The 21,690-nt window shown below is 39.2% G+C and overlaps 1 protein-coding gene across 1 annotated transcript in view; it reads left to right on the top strand.

Moving 5' to 3' along the window:
- LOC113509564 (1-phosphatidylinositol 4,5-bisphosphate phosphodiesterase epsilon-1-like) overlaps window positions 1–16,984 on the top strand; it is a 195,406-nt gene extending 178,422 nt beyond the window's left edge. The window contains exons 32-45 of the mRNA XM_052901273.1: window positions 321–505; window positions 1,283–1,474; window positions 2,940–3,159; window positions 3,960–4,084; window positions 4,614–4,821; window positions 5,326–5,540; window positions 6,439–6,586; window positions 9,978–10,054; window positions 11,315–11,411; window positions 12,020–12,146; window positions 13,987–14,086; window positions 14,905–15,007; window positions 16,624–16,746; window positions 16,849–16,984. Of these exons, the coding sequence (XP_052757233.1) occupies window positions 321–505; window positions 1,283–1,474; window positions 2,940–3,159; window positions 3,960–4,084; window positions 4,614–4,821; window positions 5,326–5,540; window positions 6,439–6,586; window positions 9,978–10,054; window positions 11,315–11,411; window positions 12,020–12,146; window positions 13,987–14,086; window positions 14,905–15,007; window positions 16,624–16,737 (1,911 nt within the window). The 3' untranslated portion in view covers window positions 16,738–16,746; window positions 16,849–16,984. The remainder of the gene's footprint in view (window positions 1–320; window positions 506–1,282; window positions 1,475–2,939; window positions 3,160–3,959; window positions 4,085–4,613; window positions 4,822–5,325; window positions 5,541–6,438; window positions 6,587–9,977; window positions 10,055–11,314; window positions 11,412–12,019; window positions 12,147–13,986; window positions 14,087–14,904; window positions 15,008–16,623; window positions 16,747–16,848) is intronic.
- Window positions 16,985–21,690: the final 4,706 nt, after the last annotated feature.

Below are 21,690 nucleotides of genomic sequence, written 5' to 3'. Positions count from 1 at the left end.
TCGCATACTTAAAAGCTCCGCTCCTATCCTTGATTGGGTACCAGACAATTAACATCCTTGGTGGGTACGGTCCACCCAACTTCTCCTTAAAATACGCCAGGTCCTCAAGACAAGTGAGAAGCGAATTCGTCGATGGAATCGACATCGCTAGCGAGTCCGTGAGTTCGAATGAGACATCCGATGTTGCTACCTCATTCTATCTCACGGACTCGCTAACGATGTCGATTCCATAGACGAATTCGCTGCCACGTGTCTTCAGGACTTGTTCAAAATAACAACAAAAGCTAGTCTAAAATAATGGTCATAATTATCGCTTTCAGCAATTAGCCCAGCAATCACAGTCGTCCGGCGGTCGCGCCCGCTGTCTGAACGCTCCGGCCGTCCACCACCCGTGCTACCGGTGCTCCTCCGTCAACGAAGCGATTGGCAAGAAGATCTGCAGGAAGCATCCACTTGCCCTGGTCGCTCATACGGAAACCCAACTGGTTAGGACTTATCCCGCCGGGTAAGTTGCTCTTTTAAAGAAAATCACGTTTGAATATCAATAAGGGTTTTCCATCATCACCATATCTCCCCCAAAAGGAGGGTTTTGCCAGTAGTTGCCATGCAATTGGTAGGCGGATTGGCAACTGCAGTTAGCCGGCAGTTGCAGGCTTTGGTGTTTTTTTTCAATGGGTGAAAATGGCATGGCAAACCCGCTCGCGCTATCGGTATACACTGGCGGGGCACCAGTGAGAGATGAAAAAGCAGATCAGTTAGCCTATCATGACGAATTCAACGATAAATTAGTCACGATAGTTTCCAGGGGGAACCGCGTGGAGATCGACCTGATAGGGTACTTTGATAGCAACGGGACTAACTTTCCCATTACTAACAATCACTTTCTCCCAGGCTTTGGTGTTATATTAAGAGGGACGCTGCTGCCCATCCTTAAACCATAAAGTTCCCTTAGACGCCTCTTACGATGCCCATGGTAAAGGAAGGGGTAGCTTTTTCTGTTTTTTTTTTATATTTATACAACTTAGAATGGCAAACAAGCTGACGGCCCACCTGATGGAAAGTGGTAACCGTTGCATATAGAACTGCTTTACTATAGAAACGCGAATGGGGCAAAGGTGCCCAAGCAAACGACTTTTGTACAAAGTCTCCCTCTGGTGAAACATACACAGGATGGAGGACATGGGCTACCTTATATCCTGATTAATGGACATATTCCGATCACGCAAAGTCGCAGGTGAAAGCTAGTGTTCTTAAAACTAAAAAAACCTATTCGATTTCCCAGCCTAAGGATCGACTCGTCGAACTTCGACCCGGTTACGTTCTGGTCGTGCGGCGTGCAGCTGGTCGCGCTCAACTACCAGACTGAGGACGCGGCGATGGCGGTGAACGCCGCCATGTTTGAAAGCAACGGCTGCGTGGGCTACGTTAGGAAACCGCCTGTCATGTGGGATCCTGGCCATATCGCTTATAGACGGTCAGTATCGACAATGCTGTGGATATGTCATCTTTTGCAGTTGGTGAAAATGGAATGGCATAATAAAAATACCCCTCGTGTGCGAGCGTCACCAAAAATAATGAATGTTCCCGAACGGACCTGGACAGTGCCTATATATTGGGGGGAAAGGGATTGTTAGTAATGGAGACTAAAAATCCCATTGCTAGCAATATACCCAACCAGGTCGACCTCCTCGTGGTTCCCCCTGGAAACTATCATGGTTAATTCCTGATGAATTCATCATGATGGCCTAACTGGCCTGTTTTCATTCTCATCTATCACCCTTCACTGGTGCTCCGCCAGCGTACCCCATTAGCGCAAGCGAGGTTACCATACCATTTTCATCCACCAAAAAAAAAGTGCCTATATATTGTTATATTCTATTACCAGTTAATTTCTTTCTTTTTAACTGTAATACATTCCGTCCCATTCCATTCCATTCTATCCAATTCTGTTACATATATCGGACTCCGTTCCATTATATTCCATTTCAATATATTCCATTATATTCAACTCACCTTTCCAATATTTAAACATTTGGAACACATACTCATACCGACACATACACACAAACACACACACATATGCATGCACTCATTCTCTCTCTCTCTCTCTCTCACACACACACATGTAAACACACGTACAAATATACACACACGTACGCATAGATACACACACACACAGAGCGAGAGAGAGAGACGTGTATACACACACAATTAAGCGCTAGTTTTTACATATTTTTTTTATACTGAGGTGGCAAACAAGCATAAGGCTCACCTGATGGTAAGCGATTACCGTAGCCTATGAACACCTGCAATACCAGAGGTATTACGCGTGCGTTGCCGACCCTGAAGAAACCTCTTTACCCCCAGATGAAGAACCCCATGCTGTAGTCACTTGGGAAAACCTCGGCAGGGAGCTCATTCCACAACCTGAGTGTTCGTGGGAGGAAACATCTCTGAAACCGCGCAGTACGCGACCATTGAGGCTATAGGACATGAGGATGAACTCCTTGTCAATGGCGAGCCGTACGATGATAGAAAATAGCTGTGGGCATCATATTGAACAATTCCTCTGAGCACAATCCATTGTACAGGCGGTAGAACACGCAGAGTGAGGCAAAATCTCGCCTAAGACTCAAGGGTTCGATACCGCTTGTGAGCCTGGGATCATCGACAATTCTCATAGCTCGTCGTTGCAACGAGTCGAAAGGTTCAAGCTGGTATTTAGGTGCACCGGCCCATAAGTGACAGCAATACTCCATGTGGGGCTGGATTTTCGATTTGTAGTTTTTTGGATGCCATGGATTTTTTTTGGACATTGGATTTACCTTATCTTCATATATAAACACAAATATATCAGGTTTTGCTTTAAATATTATACACACGTATTATATATATTTATACTTACTGTATAAAGGATTATTATCATTCTTAATCACCAGGTTCAATCCAATGGACAAGGAGTTCGACGGCATCCACGCGGCCCACCTGACCCTGGCGGTCATATCGGGCCAGTACGTCGCCGAGAACGTGTACTCATTCTACAACGCCTTCGTGGAAGTGGAGATACTGGGCGTGCCGGCGGACTGCAAGAAGATAAGGACCAAGGTCGCCAGGAAGAACGCCCTGAACCCTATATGGAATGAGACGTTCAGTTTCAAGGTGAGACTGCGGATTCGGTGATTACTATTGTGTGTATAGTAATATACATGGCGTGAATTTACAGGGTACAGAGGAATAACACCTGAGTCCTCAGGAATGGCAACGCATGGGGGGTATCATGGGCGAAATAGTGTACTCTGTTATTTCAATGGTACTGCTCATGTCTATAGGCGACGATTACCACTTTCCATCAGGTGGACCGTCAGCTTGTTTGCCATTCTAAGTTGTATAAAAAAAAGCATCGCTTTCTGCGTCTTTCCCGGGAGTGAGCCGCCTCGGAATCTCAACCGTCTGCCGCGAAGCAGTTGTGTTTGCATGGCTGTGTTTCGGTTTGAAGGGTGGGATATGGCAGTGAATTTACAGGGTACAGAGAAATAACACCTGAGTCCTCAGGAATGGCAACGCGTAGTGGATATCATGGGCGAAACGGTATACTCTGTTATGTCCATAGTACTGCTCATGTCTATAGGCGACGATTACCACTTTCCATCAGGTGGACCGTCAGCTTGTTTGCTATTCTAAGTTGTATGAAAAAAAAAAGCATCGCTTTCTGCGTCTTTCCCGGGAGTGAGCCGCCTCGGAATCCCAACCGTCTGAGATGTTGTTCCAGACTGGTTGTGATAAGACCGTTCACCGATATAACGATTGGAATGATTTCGGTGGATGTCACCCCCCACATTTCGGTCGCCTCGTGAGCCAAGACGAGATATTTTCTCTTTTTCTCAGTTTCGGCTTTCACGAGGTTGTTATTATATTATTAGGTTTATTATTATTATTACAAATAATTTACAACGTTACAGGTCAACTTTCCCGAGCTAGCGTTCGTCCGTTTCGAGATATACGATGCGGACACCAATTATATGCTGTCACAGAGGGTGATACCTCTGCAGTGTCTTCGGCCCGGCTACAGACACGTACGACTACGGTCAGTATCATTATCATCATCATCATCAGCCTTTAACTGTCCACTGCTGAATATAAGCTTCCCCCTTGGGGGGTTTTGACAGTAGTTATCACGCTTGGCAGGCGGTTTGGCAACCGTTTTAGAGACGTTTGATAGGTGAAAATGGAATGGTAACCCCGCCTGCGCTAACGGTATACGCCGGTGGGGCATCAGTGAAGGGTGATCGAAATGAAAACAGGCCAATTAGCCTATCATGATGAATTCATCAGGAATTAACCATGATAGTTTCCAGGGGAATCCGCATGGAGGTCGACCTGATTAGGTTTATTGCTAGCAATGGGATTCTCAGTCTCCATTACTAACAATCCCTTTCCCCCGTTTTAGAGATGTTTTAAGAGGGACGTTGCTACCTATCCTCTGACCGTCAAGTTTCCTAGTCGACTATTGGCTAAACTCCCCTTATTAGGAAGGCTTATGTTCAGCACTAAACAGTTAAAGGCTAAAATGGACGAATGAAGAAGAATTGCTAGCAATTATGTGAAAACCATAGGTCACCAACAAACCAGCCACTAAACATGGCGTCCCTCCTCATCTTCTCCCGGTGCTGCGAGGAGTTGGCAGGCGAGTCGTGCCGCGGGGACCTGGAGCCGAGCTCGCCCCACGAGAGGCGGAAGATCCACTTCCTGGTGGTCTACGCGGTGGCCAGACACGAACCGTACTCAATACTCAAGGTCACGCAGGACACCACAGCAAACGAGGTAAGGACTTTAGACTTAAGTTCTTGCTGAAGATCTTCGCGTCCAAAAAGAGAACATTCTAGATTTAATCATCACTCTCGTTACATAGTATAAAACAAAGTCGCTTCCCGTCTGTTTGTCCCTATATAAGCGTAGATCTTTAAAACTACGCAACGGATTTTGATGCGATTTTTTTTAATAGATAGAGTAATTCAAGAGGAAGATTGATATGTATAATACATGCATAATATTGTAGAGAAACACTGATAATTTTAGAGGTTTCTAATGTGATATCGTAAATAAACACATATTTTAGCATTTTACCCGTGCGAAGTCGTTAGATAAATTATTGTTGAATAAACTGGTGTTATGGGTGATCATGGGCGGCGGTAGTCACTTACCATCAGGTGAGCCGCATGCTCGTTTATCCCCTGTGTTGTAAAAAAAAAACAACTTCTATTCTGTTCCATTCTATTCTCTCTCTCGTTACAGTCAATTCTAAAACATCCCCAATTCTATTGCCAGGCCATAGCCCAATGCCTAACAAAGGCTGGGGTTTGCCGGTCGTCCCGGGGTAACTACGTGCTGGTGGAAGAAGTACCCTCCAGGGCACCGACACAGAGGGTTTTGGCTCCTCACGAGAGGGTGCTAAGAGCGGCCACAGCCAGACCTGGAGCGAGATTGCTCTTGAAGAGAGTTGGAGATGATCCCAGTAGCAGAGCTTGGTTGACTAGTATCAGGTAAAATATTTTTTATGGTGAAAATGAAGTGGAAACTCTGTCCAGCCTGTCGATAAATGCCAGCCAAAACCATAGAGTACCAATGAGGGATGATAGGTGAGGATGAAGTCAAATTTGTGGCCCATTGCGATGAATTCGCCGGGATTTAATTACGGTAGATCTTTTGGGGGAAACAATAAAGAGTATTTACGTATCTATAGATTCCACGGGGGCCGCATGGATGTCGCCCTGACAGAATATATTACTAGCAATAGGACCGCTAATTATTACTAACAATTATAACCCCGTCATATGATATATTACAAATAATTTTGTACGGCGAGACGATAAGATTAATTTAATTATTGGGCAGTCAAATATAGAGATATGACACCTATGATCTCAGAAATGTGCGGGCGTACCGGCGTGTGTGCGTGCATGCGTTTATTTGTGTGTATGCGTATGTGTGTGCGCGTGCGTTTGTGTGCTCGTGCAAGCGCGTGCGCGGGCGTGCGTGTGCGTGTGTGTGCGTGTGCGTGTGAGTGTGCGTGTGTGTGTGTTTGTGTGTGCGCGTGCGTACGTGTGTGTGTGCGTGTGTGTGTTTGTGTGTGCGCGTGCGTACGTGTGTGTGTGTGTGTGTGTGTGTGTGTGTGTGTGTGTGTGTGTGTGTGTGTGTGTGTGTGTGCATGCATACATGCGTGCATGCGTGTCAACACACATTTGTGTATACTTGTTTAAGTGCGTGTATATGTACATTTGTGTGCGTCAACGCATGCGTGTGTGCATGTGTATATTCACGATTGAAATCGCCTTTTTTTGAGAGCAATACATAATTGTTGCATAAAACTTTATGGAAGAAAATTATTATCTATATGATGATGTATGCTCTCTATTTTATAAAATCAAATCCTCCCATCAGATCAGCGTCGTCGGACCGGTCGCGCGACCGCACAGTCCAGTCGGACGACGAGTCGAGCGCCCAGGAGGAGGAGACGCGGCGGCCGCCCGACAGCTTCCTCGTGTGCGTGCACAATGTCTCCCACGAGATACCCTACGCGATACTCAAGGTTGGCCTGAAACGCTCTGTCATTGTTTCTTCACAATATTGCTATACAGGTGGAAGGGATGCTATACAGGGTGGAAGGGGCAGGCTAGCCAAAACGAAAAAAGCTGATTCAGATGAATGGTCTGAATCAGATGGCAGGTTGTTCTCCCGCCGGTAATGCACCGCAGCCGTATAATTAACGATTCTTAGTGTTGACGCCGCGCAATGTATTTGAAACTTTACGTCGTACTGTGCTCCACGCGACGCGGAATAATTACACCGCGCGGTCAACGACACTTTATCGTGGGTATTTTTCGTACGCTCGTTGCGTTGACCTTACACAGCTGTTTTCTCGCGGCACCGTAAAGATTTTAATAAGAATTAATTGCTGGAATAAAGAATTAATTAAATTATATTGCTGATTTTTGATATTTCTTAATATCTTATATATAAAATTCTCGTGTCGCGGTGTTTGTTACCAAACTCCTCCGAAACGGCTTTACCGATTTTTATGAAATTTTGTGTGCATATCGGGTAGGTCTGAGAATCGGCCAACATCTACTTTTCATACCCCTCAATGATAAGGGTGATCCTCCCCAAAAAAAATTTTTTTTTAAATTTTTGACAAATTTTTCCATTTTTATTTTATTACGATTTAGCATTGAAAAATACATACCACATCAAATTTTCACCGTTTTACGATCAACTCCTGTTTCTTAATCGCGATTTTTGTATGCTGCAATCGAAGCATTTGGCGTTCCATTGTTTCTGCCTACCCTAATGGGAGACAGGCGTGACAGATATGTATGTATGTATGTATGTATGCAATAGGGTTGCAAGATGGCAATCCAGTATAATAATTGTAGTAGGATAAATTTTCAAATTTAAATCTTCTAGAAATAATGTATATGGTAAAACCACGTTTGCCGAGTCAGCTAGTTTTACTATAATATATTATTATTTATTTATATTATTACATAATATCAACGATTATATGATTATAAACGGGAAAAAAATTAAAAAAAAATTCGGAAACTGGTTTGCAGTTCAAAATAATGGTCTAAATTCAGTGTTTAAGTTTTTGCCAACCTAACCCTCACACCCTGTATATACAAATAACACCTTCGCTCAATTAATCTACAATAAAAAAAAAAGTATTAGTAGTATTTAAGAATTTAAGAGTTTTAATAGAATTTAAGGTCAAATCAATAGAATAGAATAGAATAGAAAATCATTTATTCAAATAAACTTACATTGAAGCACTTTTGAAAAGTCATTACATTTTTGTTAATCTACCGCTAGTTCGGAAAGCTGTCTCATCACAAGAAGAACGAGCAAGAAACTTGCGTGTTGCTCTTTTAAATAATTTTATTATTACTTTACATTTTTAAGTTTAATTGTGTGAATACAAACCACCAATTAGCACTAATTCAATTAAATACTCAAAAAGAAAAAATATTGAATACATAACCAATCAAAATTCGATTAACTAATTGATTACTTTTTTTCGCGCTCAGTTAAAATGGCTCCCAATCCGACTTCGACATAATATGCACATCCTCCCCACTCTCTATAATATTCTTAATAATCCCAACTCTCCATCTTATCTCCACTCCCGGTTTCAAATCCTGCCCCCCTCCCACACGTCCCAAGCGTGCTTGCCTGTTCCGGTCCAAAGTTTTAGAACTCCCTTCTTGCAAGACCCATTTTTTTGGAAACTCTCACATTTCGTGCTGCACAACTGTGGAATAGGCTACCTGCTGACATACGGGACAGTCCTTCAATTACTTCCTTCAAGAGAAGACTGAAATCACACCTTTTAATCAATTGTACATGATAATTCTATGCACTTATACATATGTATATGTATTTATCTATTTATTTATTTACGTATTTATTTATTTATTTATATATTTATTCACAATTTGTGTTTGTTGTATTTACATTATTTTCACCGGAAATTATTTCACATTCATAGAAGTATGTGAAATATTCACACCTGTGAATGTGAAATGTCGAACGTCGACACTGTTACTTTCGAATTAACGGCAGCTACAAATAGCGTTTTTTTCTTTTAAATGGATGATAATGGAATGGTAACCCCACCCGCGCTATCGGTATACACCGGCGGGGCACCAGTAAAGGTGCCCCGCCGGACTAACTGACCTGTTTCATCCTCACCTATGATAGGTGAGGATGAAACAGGTCAGTTAGCCCATCGTGACGAATTCAACAAGAATTGTTCACGATGATTTCCAGGGGGAACTACGTGGAGGTCGACCTAATAAGGGGCTGTCAAACTCCATTGTTAACAATCCTTTTGCCCCCGCTACAAATAGCGTTACATTAAAAAAATAACAATCGTTTAAGATTATGGTCATTATATAAAATCACAGTGAAAAAAGCAATACGTAATCATATGAATGAATGAATGAAATAACACCCGAGTCCGTAAATGGCAACACATGGGGGGTATCATGGGCGAAACAGTGTACTCTGTTATGTCCATGGTACTGCTCATGTCTATAGGCGACGGTTACCACTTTCCATCAGGTGGGCCGTCAGCTTGTTTGCCATTCTAAGTTGTATAAAAAAAAGTTGCATTAAGTTCCCTTAGTCACCTCTTACGACGTCCACTGGAAAAGAAGATGTGTGTGACAAATATGTGTACATGGCGGACTTAATGCTAAAAGCATTCTCTCCCAGTCAACCATAGGCAAGTGTCAGAATACTCGAATGCGGTACTAGTAATTATTGATATACATACATACTAAAATTACATATATAAACGAATAAATATATATAAATAACAAATATACATACACATATATGACATATACTATATTATACACTAAACTGTGATTGTATTTTTTATCAATGTCAAGTTTCTTGCCCGTTCTTCTCGGCTGAACTGGGCGATAGATTTATAAAAAAAATTCTATTCAAATATGCTTGTAGTGAAGTTTAATCGAATATTTTTTTTTTATACCACTGAGGTGACAAACAAGCATTCGGCCCACCTGATGGTAAGTGGTTACCGTAGCCTATGAACGACTGCAATACCAGAGGCATTACGCGCGCGTTGCCGACCCTGAAGAAACCTCTTTACCCCCCTTTTGAAGAACCCCACGCTGTAGTCTCTTGGGAAAACCTCGGCAGAGAGCTCATTCCACAACCTGAGTATTCGTGGGAGAAAACATCTCTGAAACCGCGCAGTACGCGACCATTGAGGCTGTAGGACATGAGGATGAATTCCCTTTCAATGGCGAGCCGTACGATGGTAGAAAGTGGCCGTGGGCATCATATTGAGTTTACATTTTATTTTTATTATTAAAAATAACAATTGCTACCATGCTCAAAAATAACATTTCACAGTGTGAAAAATAACAGTTGCCTAATGTCTTGCATTGCAGGTGCCGTTGAGTGCAACAGCGTCGTACGTCGTCTACCAAGCGCTCACAAAAGCCCGATGTCACGATGACCCTAAAAGGTGAGAGGAGTATCATGGAAGAACCAGTACTTTTTTTTATACCACTGAGGTGGCAAACAAGCATACGGCCCACCTGATGGTAAGCGGTTACCGTAGCCTATGAACGCCTGCAATACAAGAGGTATTACGCGCGCGTTGCCGACCCTGAAGAAACCTCTTTACCCCCCTTTTGAAGAACCCCATGCTGTAGTCTCTTGGGAAAACCTCGGCAGGGAGCTCAAACCATAACCTGAGTGTTCGTGGGAGAAATCAACAACTATTATGTGCATGGTACTGAAGAACAACAAAGCGTCTCTTTGCCCGCCAGATGGTGTGGGCGGGTGAGGTAGGGGCCTCGGGGCGTACCCCACTACCCCGGCTTCAACTCCGGAGGCGACGACCTCCGGGTCGCTGGGTTTGCAGCCGACATACACTGATGGTCTGTGTATGTCGGCATGGTGTCTATCTTTGCAATCCCTCGGAACGCGAGAAAGCGTGAAAGATTTTTCAAAAATAATAATGATATATAGCCTAAGTTCAGTCGTCTCGTGGACGCGACCGATGCATGGTACTGCTCGTGTCTATAGGCGACGGTGACCACTTTCCATCAGGTGGGCCGTCAGCTTGTTTGCCATTCTAAGTTACATAAAAAAAAGGAACCAAACAATTGAATAATTCGTCGTCATTACCATTGTCGTCGTCATTATCATTGCTATTTACTCAAACATGCTTGGAAATGTGAGCATTATTTTGACAATCTTCTTTGAGATAAATCAAAATTGCCGTACTGGCCAGATACATGCGGACAGCGGCCGGCAAAAGTTGTATGAAAATCCATATCTGTCGTGTTTTGTGGCCAGATAAATTACTATGTAAACTCATATCTGACCTGTAATTTAAAAATGGAATGACCTTTTACATCGAAACATGGCTACCAATGAGGTAACTAATAAAAGGTTTTATTTAAATTTCGAACTGGCTTGCAAATAGAAAGCTGTTTATTGAAACAAAAAAACAAAGGGACATTATGGCGCGTGAAAAATTATTATTGTTCGTTATTCGTCATTGAACTTAAAAAGTAAAATTGTGTTTTTGATTTCCGCGCATTATTTGAGAAAAGTACTATACAAGCCTTGGCCACAACTAGGCATTGATGGACTCACGTATGTGTACCTCGGCTTCGCCTCGGCCTACATTTGCACGTTCGTCCATCAATGCCTCAGTTGCTGACCGCTGCAGTAATGTCATAATTATCGTCAGTGTATAATTATTATTCTCCAGATTTGTGCTGGTCGAAGAACTGGAGTGGGGTGGACGGACTGGGACAGGTCCTCAGCAAAGGGCTCTAGCTGATGATGAAGTGGTGTACGCTGCTCAGGTAAGTCCTGTCTACTAGAGGGAAACTTTGCATAAAAGTCGTCTGCTTGGGTATTTTTGTCTCACTCAGTTTCTGTGGCAAAAAATTATACGGCATCGAGATATGACACCATAGTCTTGGTGGGATAAGGGATTGTTAGTAATGAGAATTAGTAGCCCCATTGCTAGCAATATACTATATCAGGTCGACCTCCTCGTGGTTCCCCCTGGAAAGCATCGTGATTGATTTATTATTAGACTCTTACTACTATCATTCCAGTATCTACCAGAGGGAGACTTTGTACAAAAGTCGATTGCTTGGGTACCTCTGTCCCATTCGTGTTTCTACCGTGAAGCAGTTGTGTTTGCATGGCTGTGTTTCGGTTTGAAGGATGGGATATGGCGTGAATATACAGAGTACAGAGGAATAACACCTGAGTCCTCAGGAATGGCAACGCGTAGGGGATATCATGGGCGAAACAGTATACTCTGTTATGTCCATGGTACTGCTCATGTCTATAGGCGACGGTTATCACTTTCCATCAGGTGGGCCGTCAGCTTGTTTGCCATTCTAAGTTGTATAAAAAAAAAAGTATCACGTTTTAAAAAAACCTCAATATCTCATTGCAGGCAACTTGGAAAACTCTAGGCAGATTCGTTCTTCAAGAGAAAGGCAGTACAGCGCCCATACCCAGGCATAGGGCTGCAATAGCGAGGATACAACGGGGGCTCAGCATGACCAGAGGAGCCATTACAGGTTTGTCACATTGTAGAGGTCGCCTCTGAATGAGCATGGGCCATATTGATATCGGGAGGGAAGGGAAGGGATTCGTCTAAAACTAAACACGTTTTTAAAAAAGAACTTAATTTTTTCTTAATTAATAAACAAAAAATTGGCATACCTAATAGGTACGTAGCAGAAATATTATTGCTTGAATACCTGAATGTGACAGAAAGTGATCTCTGACTACCCCTCGTCTAATGGTATCTGTTATTTATTTATTTATTTATTTAGAATAAAATATCAAATGGAGGCGAATGTAATGGACACATACAATGCAGTTTATTTATATTTCTTTTTATTATTATTTTTAATAAGGAATTTCGCCACAGCACAGCAGAATATCAGTGTTTTGCTCTTTTGAGGGCAAAGCAATAAACTGAGTTGTGACCATTTTGTGTTACTATGGCACACGCATGAAGGAAGGGAAAGAAGGGAGATTGTTAGTTTATATATTTTGTTTTTTTTTTATTTTGTGCTTTTTTATTTTCATTCTTTTATCTCTTTTGCTGTGTATTATGTGTATGTATGTATTGTAATTTGTGTGCTGTAAGTAATGTAAATAAATTATCTATCTATCTGTCTAATACGGAACACCAGTCCCATTGCTAGCAATATACTCTGTCAGGCTGATCCCCACATTGATCCCCCTTGAAGACCATCGTGCTGAATTCTTGGTGTATTCATCACGATGGGCTAACTGACCTGCCTTTCCATTCTCACCTATCGTCACTCACTGGTACCTACGTTTACCGTTAGCGCAGGCGGGGTTGCTATTTCATTTATTATTTATCAAAAACATATTGATACCGCTCCAATATCTATATGTATGGGATCCTCTGTACATTGATGGCAGAAAAAGGTCATCACGCATTCCTACATCTTTTTTTTTATACAACTTAGAATGGCAAACGAGCTGACGGCCCACCTGATGGAAAATGGTAACCGTCGCCTATAGACATGAGCAGTACCATGGGCATAACAGAGTATACCGTTTCGCTCATGATACCCCCCGTGCGTTGCCATTCCTGAGGACTCAGGTTTTATTCCTCTGTACCCTGTAAATTCACTGCCATATCACACCCTTCAAACCGAAACACAGCCATGCAAACACAACTGCTTCACGGTTGAAACACTAATGGGACAGAGGTACACAAGCAATCGACTTTTGTACACAGTCTCCCTCTGGTAATAAATATATGTATATCGCACGTACTGGTCGGATATCTATATTAATTTCTATTTCTCTACCTGTGTTCTCTCTTCGTTTTCCTTCGTCATTCTCTTCTGTTGTATGTGTGCTATTAAGTATGTGTATGTTTATGTATATATTTAATTGTGTATATAGAATATATGTATGTGTATATATGTGTATGTATGTGTGTATATGTATGTGTATGTATATATGTTTGTATATGATAATATTTATATAATAGTGCGCCACCTACCCTTTGTCTTTCTTTCTTTTCTCAATGTCCTCTACCCAAAGATTGTCTGGAAGAGATTGCTTAGCGATAAGGCCGCCTTTTGTATCACTTCTCATTAATATTTACTGTATTTGTTATTTCTCTTATACTTGGTGCAATAAAGTGTAAATAAATAAATAATTGCCACGCTTGGCTGGCGGTTTGACAATCGCAGTTAAGCTTTGGAGACGTTTTAAGAGGGACGCTGCTGCCCATCCCTCGCCCTCCCTTAGTCGCTTCTTACGACACCCACGGAAAAGAAGAGTGCCCCGTTCTATGCCGGGACCACACGGCTTTGTTATGAACGCTGTTAAATGTACACTTAACTTTGTTAATTATATTGTTTGAAGGTGGGGCGTTCCCTCTCGGAGGCAGCGTGGCGACAGAGAATGTAGCGACAGAAGGAAAACCGCCCGTACAACCCGCGTACAGTGAGCCCACACAATGCAGGTTTGGCTCCCCTTACTTTCTGATATATCTTTTTTTTTTATTAATATGTTTTACGGCTCTGGATGCAGGCGTCAGTTGGGGTTGCCAGATGCAATTTCTAAAGTTCTTTAAATAAATAAATTAAAAGAAATACAATAAAAGATAACACTAAGTAAACAACAACCAGAGACTTTGTACAAAAGTCGATTGCTTGGGTACCTCTGTCCCATTCGTGTTTCAACCGTGAAGCAGTTGTGTTTGCATGGCTGTGTTTCGGTTTGAAGGGTGGGATATGGCGTGAATTTACTGAGTACAGAGGAATAACATTTGAGTCCTCAGGAATGGCAACGCATGGGGGGTATTATGGGCGAAACAGTATACTCTGTTATGTGCATGGTACTGCTCATGTATATAGGCGACGGTTACCACTTTCCATCAGGTGGGCCGTCAGCTTGTTTGCCATTCTAAGTTGTATAAAAAAAAAATCTTGTTCTACACGATTTAAGGGTGAAGTCAAAATTATATGTTTTAATTTTTTTCTTTAATAGACCAAAGAAACTTTTTTTTTCAAAGAAAAATGGCGTTTACTATGTAAAACCATAATGTATTTTATAACAATTTTTACTTCTAATAACTTTACATCGAGTCTTGCTTTGATGCAGACCACATTTTAATCTTTTAGCCGACTTCAAAAAGCTGTAGCTCCTAATTTCGCTTTGTATTTTTTATGTTTCGCCATCAATTTACAATTAATGAAGTTATGAGATAGTTAATGTATAAAAATTTATAACCGAATTGAAAACCTCGTAAAGTCGACTGTAAATATGTATAATTCACAGACGAATATCAACAACGCCCTTGGGCAAAGGCATTGGTCGCGCCAAAGGACACTCCGACAAGGACATGAGAACGTTTATGCAAAGGCGAGCCGGATCGAGAGAGGTGGGTGTACAAATAGGTTATATAAAGTATTGTAATGAATTATGAAGAAATGGTAACCCCGCCTGCGATATCGGTATACGCTGGCGGGGCACCAGTGAGAGATGATAGGTGAGAGTGAAAAGGCAGGTCAGTTAGCCCATCGTAGATCAGCACAATCTCTTGCCTCGTTCAAGAGGCAGGTAACATCTCATTACCTATCTCTCTTATTTGCTTTGACAATCACTATGTGTGATTTATCTTGATCTATTTAATATATAAATGTATTTATGTTTATGTATTATTATTTATATTATATATGTATGTTTATGTATTCTAATCTTATTTTTATATTTAGAATATTTTGCATTTTGTTTGATTCCTTTTAAACATTTAACGTGTCTGACTAGCGCCATCTACCTTTCTCTCTGTACTTATCCATTCTTTACGCCAGGTTGTCTGTAAGAGATCGCTTCTAGCGATAAGGCCGCCTTTTGTATATGCACATTCTGTATAAATACTCCTTGTATACATCTCTACTGTGCGCAATAAAGAGTTTATTGTTATTATTATAGGGTATGGCTGGCAATGGATCAGTTAAACCCCATTGCTGACAATTTTTTTTTTCCACAATATATTAGGGTTTTACCTGGGCTGTAATTTAGAAAATTATTGGTCTCACTGCTAGTCTAATAAACCTAAGTTACACGGACAAAGTCGCGGGAAAAGCTAGTAACTAAAGTGTCTAAGTTCTAAGTCGAAATACTTGGGGGGAAAGGGATTGTTAGTAATAGAGACTGAGAATCCCATTGCTAGCAATATACCCAACCAGGACCTCCTCGCGGTTCCCCCTGGAAACTATCATGGTCAATTCCTGATGAATTCATCACGATGGGCTAACCGGCCTGTTCTTATTCTCATCTATCACCCTTCACTGGTGCTCCGCCAGCGTATCCCGTTAGCGCAGGCGGGGCTACCATACCATTTTCACGCATCAAAAAAAAATTCGAAGTACTTTAACACTTTATAAATTATCAGTTTGTTCATCGTGTCAAATTCATCAGTACTTATTCACGATGGTTTCCAAGGATCTCATCGAGGTCCACTTTCCACCAAATCAATTCAATTAAAGTGGAAGGGAATTAGTAATTTCTTAGTCATTGTTAGCGGGAAGGGTGGAGGGGATTGTTAGGAATGCAGACTACCAGTCCCATTGCTAACCATATAGGGTATATGGTTCAGGTCTACCTCCCCGTGGTCCCCCTGGAAACCATCGTGCTGAATTCCAGGTGATTTCATCACAATGGGCTAACTGACCTGCCTTTTGAACCTCACTTATCATCCTTCACTGGTGCCCCGCAAGAGTATACCGTTACCGCAGGTGGGATTACCATTCCATTATCATCCCTTAAAAAAACATTACTAGCAGATTAACCTTTATGAAGTTTCATCTGGAAAGTTAATTCCCAATGAATTCGACACGATGGGTCAAATGACCTGCTTTCATCCTCACCTATGATCCTTCACAGGTACCCCGTCGATGTATACCGATAGAGGCAGGGTTTCCATTTTTATCTCTTAAAAATTTCATTATTCTATCAAGTTGTTCCCTAAAGTGATAGTATTGATTCTTGCCCCAGGTACATTCGGAGGGCGAGACGGTCGGCGGGTCGCTGGGTGCTGAAGCACTCGCTGCACAAGTAGCAAGGTTTAAGCGTGTCTCATTGAGAAAATTGCGGGCGTGGCGCTCCTGAGTGTGGCAGGTAAAGTATAAAAGAAATATAGAAAAGGGAGGAAAGAAGTAAGATAAAATAAATAATTTCACAAAAAAACCGACTTCAATTATTTTTTCTTTTGTTGTACAGGTTTTTCGCCGGCTCGGCACCAGGTTAGCTAACCACCGGGCCTCCCTATCATCAGAGCTCGGTTCTCTCTGGGACTTCATCCGTATAGATCGCGACAGACGACGGTCAGCCCCAGCAGGTACCTCCTACGAACCCATACACTCAGACACCAAATCTCCAGTCAGACTAGCCAGGGATCTACTCCAAGTTGTCCAAGATACAGTCTTCGCACGAAGATTCGATGAAACGCCAAAAAGATGCCCGTTAGTTAAAGAAGAATCAGATTTAACTAGCTCCGAAGAAGAGGAAGGTAATGATAGAAGAATAGCTAATTTAATTGATTTCTTCTTTACAATAGTCAAGAGTCAGAGAGAAGAAAGAAAAGGCAGTGGTGGCAGTTGTTTCAAAAGTGAAGTGAGTCCAACGGATAATAAAATTGAAACATACGTACCAGCTAAAGTTAATACAGAATTAGAACAGAAAATGGAGACGCTGATAGAGTTTCTAGCGTCAACTGGTTGTATGGATAGAGAAGAAGAAGTGACAACTAAAGAAGATAAAAAAATAACATTAATGGAATTTCTGTTCGGACCAGAAGATAGGAAATGGCCTGAAAAACCTGTGATTGAAATAAACACTGAGCCAGAATTAAATAAAGGGATCAGTTTATCAGAATCTAATATAAACGTCAAAAATATCTCCTACATAGATGAAACTCCTAACGAAGACAGCAATGAAACTTTAGTAGAAATGTTAATTAAATATATGGAAAATTATGGGAGTAAAGACAAGTTTAAGGAACCAACAAAATCGATTTCTGGTACTCCGCCACTATCAGAGAAATCTAAGTCCGATGTCACAATTAGCAAGTTGGAAACGTTTAGCGATATTAGTAAAACGAAATCGGATTCCACGTTAACGCAAACGCAAGATACAGTGATAGATTTACGATCAGAGAAATCGCCTGGTAGTAGAAGAATTTCAGAAACAGTTGTAGATCTGAGCAATATAAAACAGGACTTGGAGAGTATATTTGAAGAAGCCGTCATAAGAATATACGGGGTTACCTGTAACAATTTGAGAGAAGATGATATTATGAGTGAGCAAGAGGATATAGAGAATTTCAATTCCTATACTAAACCACCAATACTTCAGTACATCCAATACCTGCCGTATAGTGTTGAATTGTCTGATATTATAGAAGAGGACGAACCATCATCAAGAGGTTTAGATAGAAAATTGTCGGATGAAGATCGAATGTACTACATAAAACAGGCAGCTGAAGATTTACTTGACGAAATTGAAGACAAGATCCAGGATCAGTTTGAAGAAGCAACCGATTCAGAGTATGAATTCGATTTAAGTCTCAGTTTAAAACGATCTTCCATAAGTTTAATAGACCTACGATGCATCCCAGACTTACCGCCAAGTATGATAATAAAGCCGATAGTGAAAAAGGTAGACAGATCGACATCAACAACAGAAATTTCCGAATCGATATCCGATCTGTCTAAAAAAATCGATTCCTCGTCCATGACTGAGGAGACGGTGCTGTCGTCAAGTTCTGAATTAACCGAGAGAGCTTTGGATAAAATTGAATCGTTACAACGTTTCTTCTCGAAGTCTCGATTGGAGATAATCGATGAAAGTTTGGAAGAAAACGGCGAAAGGAAAAGTCCAAAACAAATGTATAAGAATTCTGAAATAAGTAAAAGCGATAGCGAATTTAGAGCAGGACAAGCTAGTTTAGACGATGTTGAAGATTTACAATACGATAATGACAAGAATGACAATGTAAATAATGGTAAACATGATGATTATGATAAGATTGAAGTTGATACAAATGATAATGATGTACAAGATGGCAAATAGATCAATAAAATGAAAGAACTATGAGGTTTTATTGACAAGGGTAATGGGATACGGGGAGAAAACTCAAGAGCTTCATAAAAGGTAACAGAAGAATGAAGCGAAAAATGAAACGGAAGATGAAGGAGTAAAAGACTAGTGGAATTTAGAATCAAACGATCAACAACTATACAAGACGCTTTAATTATCGACCCTGGAAAAACTTGTTTGAATATTAATTAAAAATTATTATATTTTAAATTAATTAAATAATAAAAGAAATGTTTTAGTGTTTTCAACTAATTCATAAGCCAAAGATTTCGGTTCTTGTTTTTAGGCTTAAACTGTTACACATATTGACATTATTTTGACGTATAACTAGCATAGACTTGACGTTGACAGAATTCTAAAAAAGTTTACTAGTGTTGCTATAAAAAAATACATGTTTTCTTATGATTTTTGTTCATTTGTCACAAAATGCGATAACGTGTGAATAATGCCTTTAGTGTTCTAACGTTTTATTGCAACTCTTGTTGTTTAAATATCCTATATAATTGTGATATTTATAAATCCAAAAAACACTAAATCGTTATTAACTTTTTTCAGTGTCGATAAACAAAATTTGTAGAATTTCGATTCTTTATACTATACCTATCGGTCACTTTTAGTGGCACGAGAACTAATAGTGAGATTTTTAATATTAAATTTAATGTAATTAATAATTTATTGTCACCTCAGAATACTGTGATATCATTATTTTTTCAATAAATTTATCCCATAGATAGCACTACAAGTACTGTATCTATCGTACTTTATGTTCATAAACTTTAAAAAATAAAGACATGAAAAATTGGCGCCTAAAATTTGAAAGTGTTCTATTATTATCTATGGACTTTAAAGCAAATTCGACTTATCCAACCAAAAGATGACATGTTAAAATCAAATGATTGGAATTGATGTGTAAGAGTTTTGAGTATAGCTAATAATTTATCTGAGTTTAAGCCTAATTATTAAAAACAAACTAATTTTTCAACTATTAATGTTACACTTTTTTTTATATCGTCGGCAAACAAGTAAAGGAACATTATGAAGAGTTTATGTTAAGTATCTGTTATTTTTTTATTTTACATGAATTCGGAGGTGACAACACATGTTGATAATGGTCGAAGGAACTTTGACTTCTAAAATTAAAAAAAATCAATATCAAGACTAATAACGCAGTTTATGGCATAATATAATAGTTTTTTTTTTTTTTTTTATTATTAATACCACTACATTTCTTGATTAGATCTTAAACTGGCAAAGAGATTTATGTAAAATAAATGAACTCTTTAATCGTGCAATAAATACAATGGTTTGTGCGACAGTAAAGGACATTCTCCAATCAAAACAAAAGAAAAAAAACTTCATGAACTTTTTTTTTATTTAGGTCATATCATAATATTATAAGTCTAGTGATTGATTAAAATTTATAATGAGGTCACAGTTCCCATAGAACATTTTCAACATGACACAATATATCTATATAGATTACTAGTTAATAAATTAGTGTGTGTTAATGAAAAATAAAAAAAAAAATAATGGCATATTTATCAGAAGTTGAATTTATATAAAACATTAATATTATAAATAGAGAAATTTTATACTAATAAATGTACCTCTTTAATTCAATAAAATATTTGAAATAGTTAAGTACTCTGTAATTCTTTATGAACTGTAGTCAAATTGTTTTAAACCATAAACAAGGGATGTATCTACGTACCTATTTTTAAAAATGTCTATTTTGGTCTGAGTAGTTATTAACGAACTTAATTATTTATTAATTTCGACAATCGAAACAACTAAACAGTGTGAAGGTGATCAGAAATAATAATCGGAGTAATTGCTCAAATGAATCAACTTTATACAGCTATCGAAATAATCTAAGTACTTACTGTATGCGCTGCTATTTTTCGCGCGTAAATCCACAGATTATTATGAATTTCCAGTGTTTTTTTTTTAACAAATGACTTAATACAGTTTCAGATTAATAGATATTTTCGAAATATTAAATCGTGTTGTAAATTACAAAGAAAGACCATAGAGCAAGGAAATTGATATTTTTTGTTGTTTTCATAAAATATAATCGTAGGTACGTTGATAGTTAAATTTGTTCATAATGTAATAAATAAAAATTTATTTTAAATACTTAATAAAAGATTTTAAATTAATGAGAATGGTATAAATGTAGTGTTAATAGATAAATTGTTTATATCATTGTATTTACCTAAACACATATATCATATTAATAAAAAAAAAAAAAACAATTTTACAAATAAATTTTGAATATCTATTAACACTACAAAGTAACCAATATAATATAACTATATTATTTAATGCCAAAGAACCCTTATTGTAAGTATTATATTGTTGCCTAAAATGTATTTATACAACATTGTTTCATATAATTTCAAAATAAAATATGGCTGTTTAATGATAGTTTCTTATTACAAATTATCTAATTCTAACTAGTTTGAGAAAAAAAAATGCAGTCAAGGCTGTGCGAGATAAAGCCCGTTCTCTAAAAATGAATAAATATTTAAATCTTTCTTTTTACGATCAAGTTTTTGTACGATAAACGATTTTATTTGACTCCAATGCCAGCAAAATTCGAAATAAACATATTAAATACAAAATTTATTACCATTCCATTTGCGAATGACAAATAAAAAATAAAGTATAAAAAAAAGAAGTTTGCCTTTTTTTATATATTTATGCAGACCGTTTCGAAATTATCATATTTTAGCAGTTTTATTGGTATGCCTTCGGAACACCGTCATCAACAGAATGCAACTTAGCAGGTATTTAAAACTGCTAAGAAATTACAATCTTTTTATTTAATTTGTAAACATTAAATGGAAATATGTAAATGTAAAAAGAAATAACATATCAGTTTATTTGAAATGGGCACACAACTATTACCTATAAACCAAAATAGGCATAGGAATGTACAAGATTATGCTATAAAAATATACC

This window comes from Galleria mellonella, unplaced genomic scaffold (assembly GCF_026898425.1).
Source record: "Galleria mellonella isolate WM207_F2 unplaced genomic scaffold, CSIRO_AGI_GalMel_v1 utg778, whole genome shotgun sequence".
Classification (NCBI taxonomy): Eukaryota; Metazoa; Arthropoda; class Insecta; order Lepidoptera; family Pyralidae; genus Galleria; species Galleria mellonella.
This window is presented reverse-complemented; position numbering and strand designations above follow the sequence as displayed.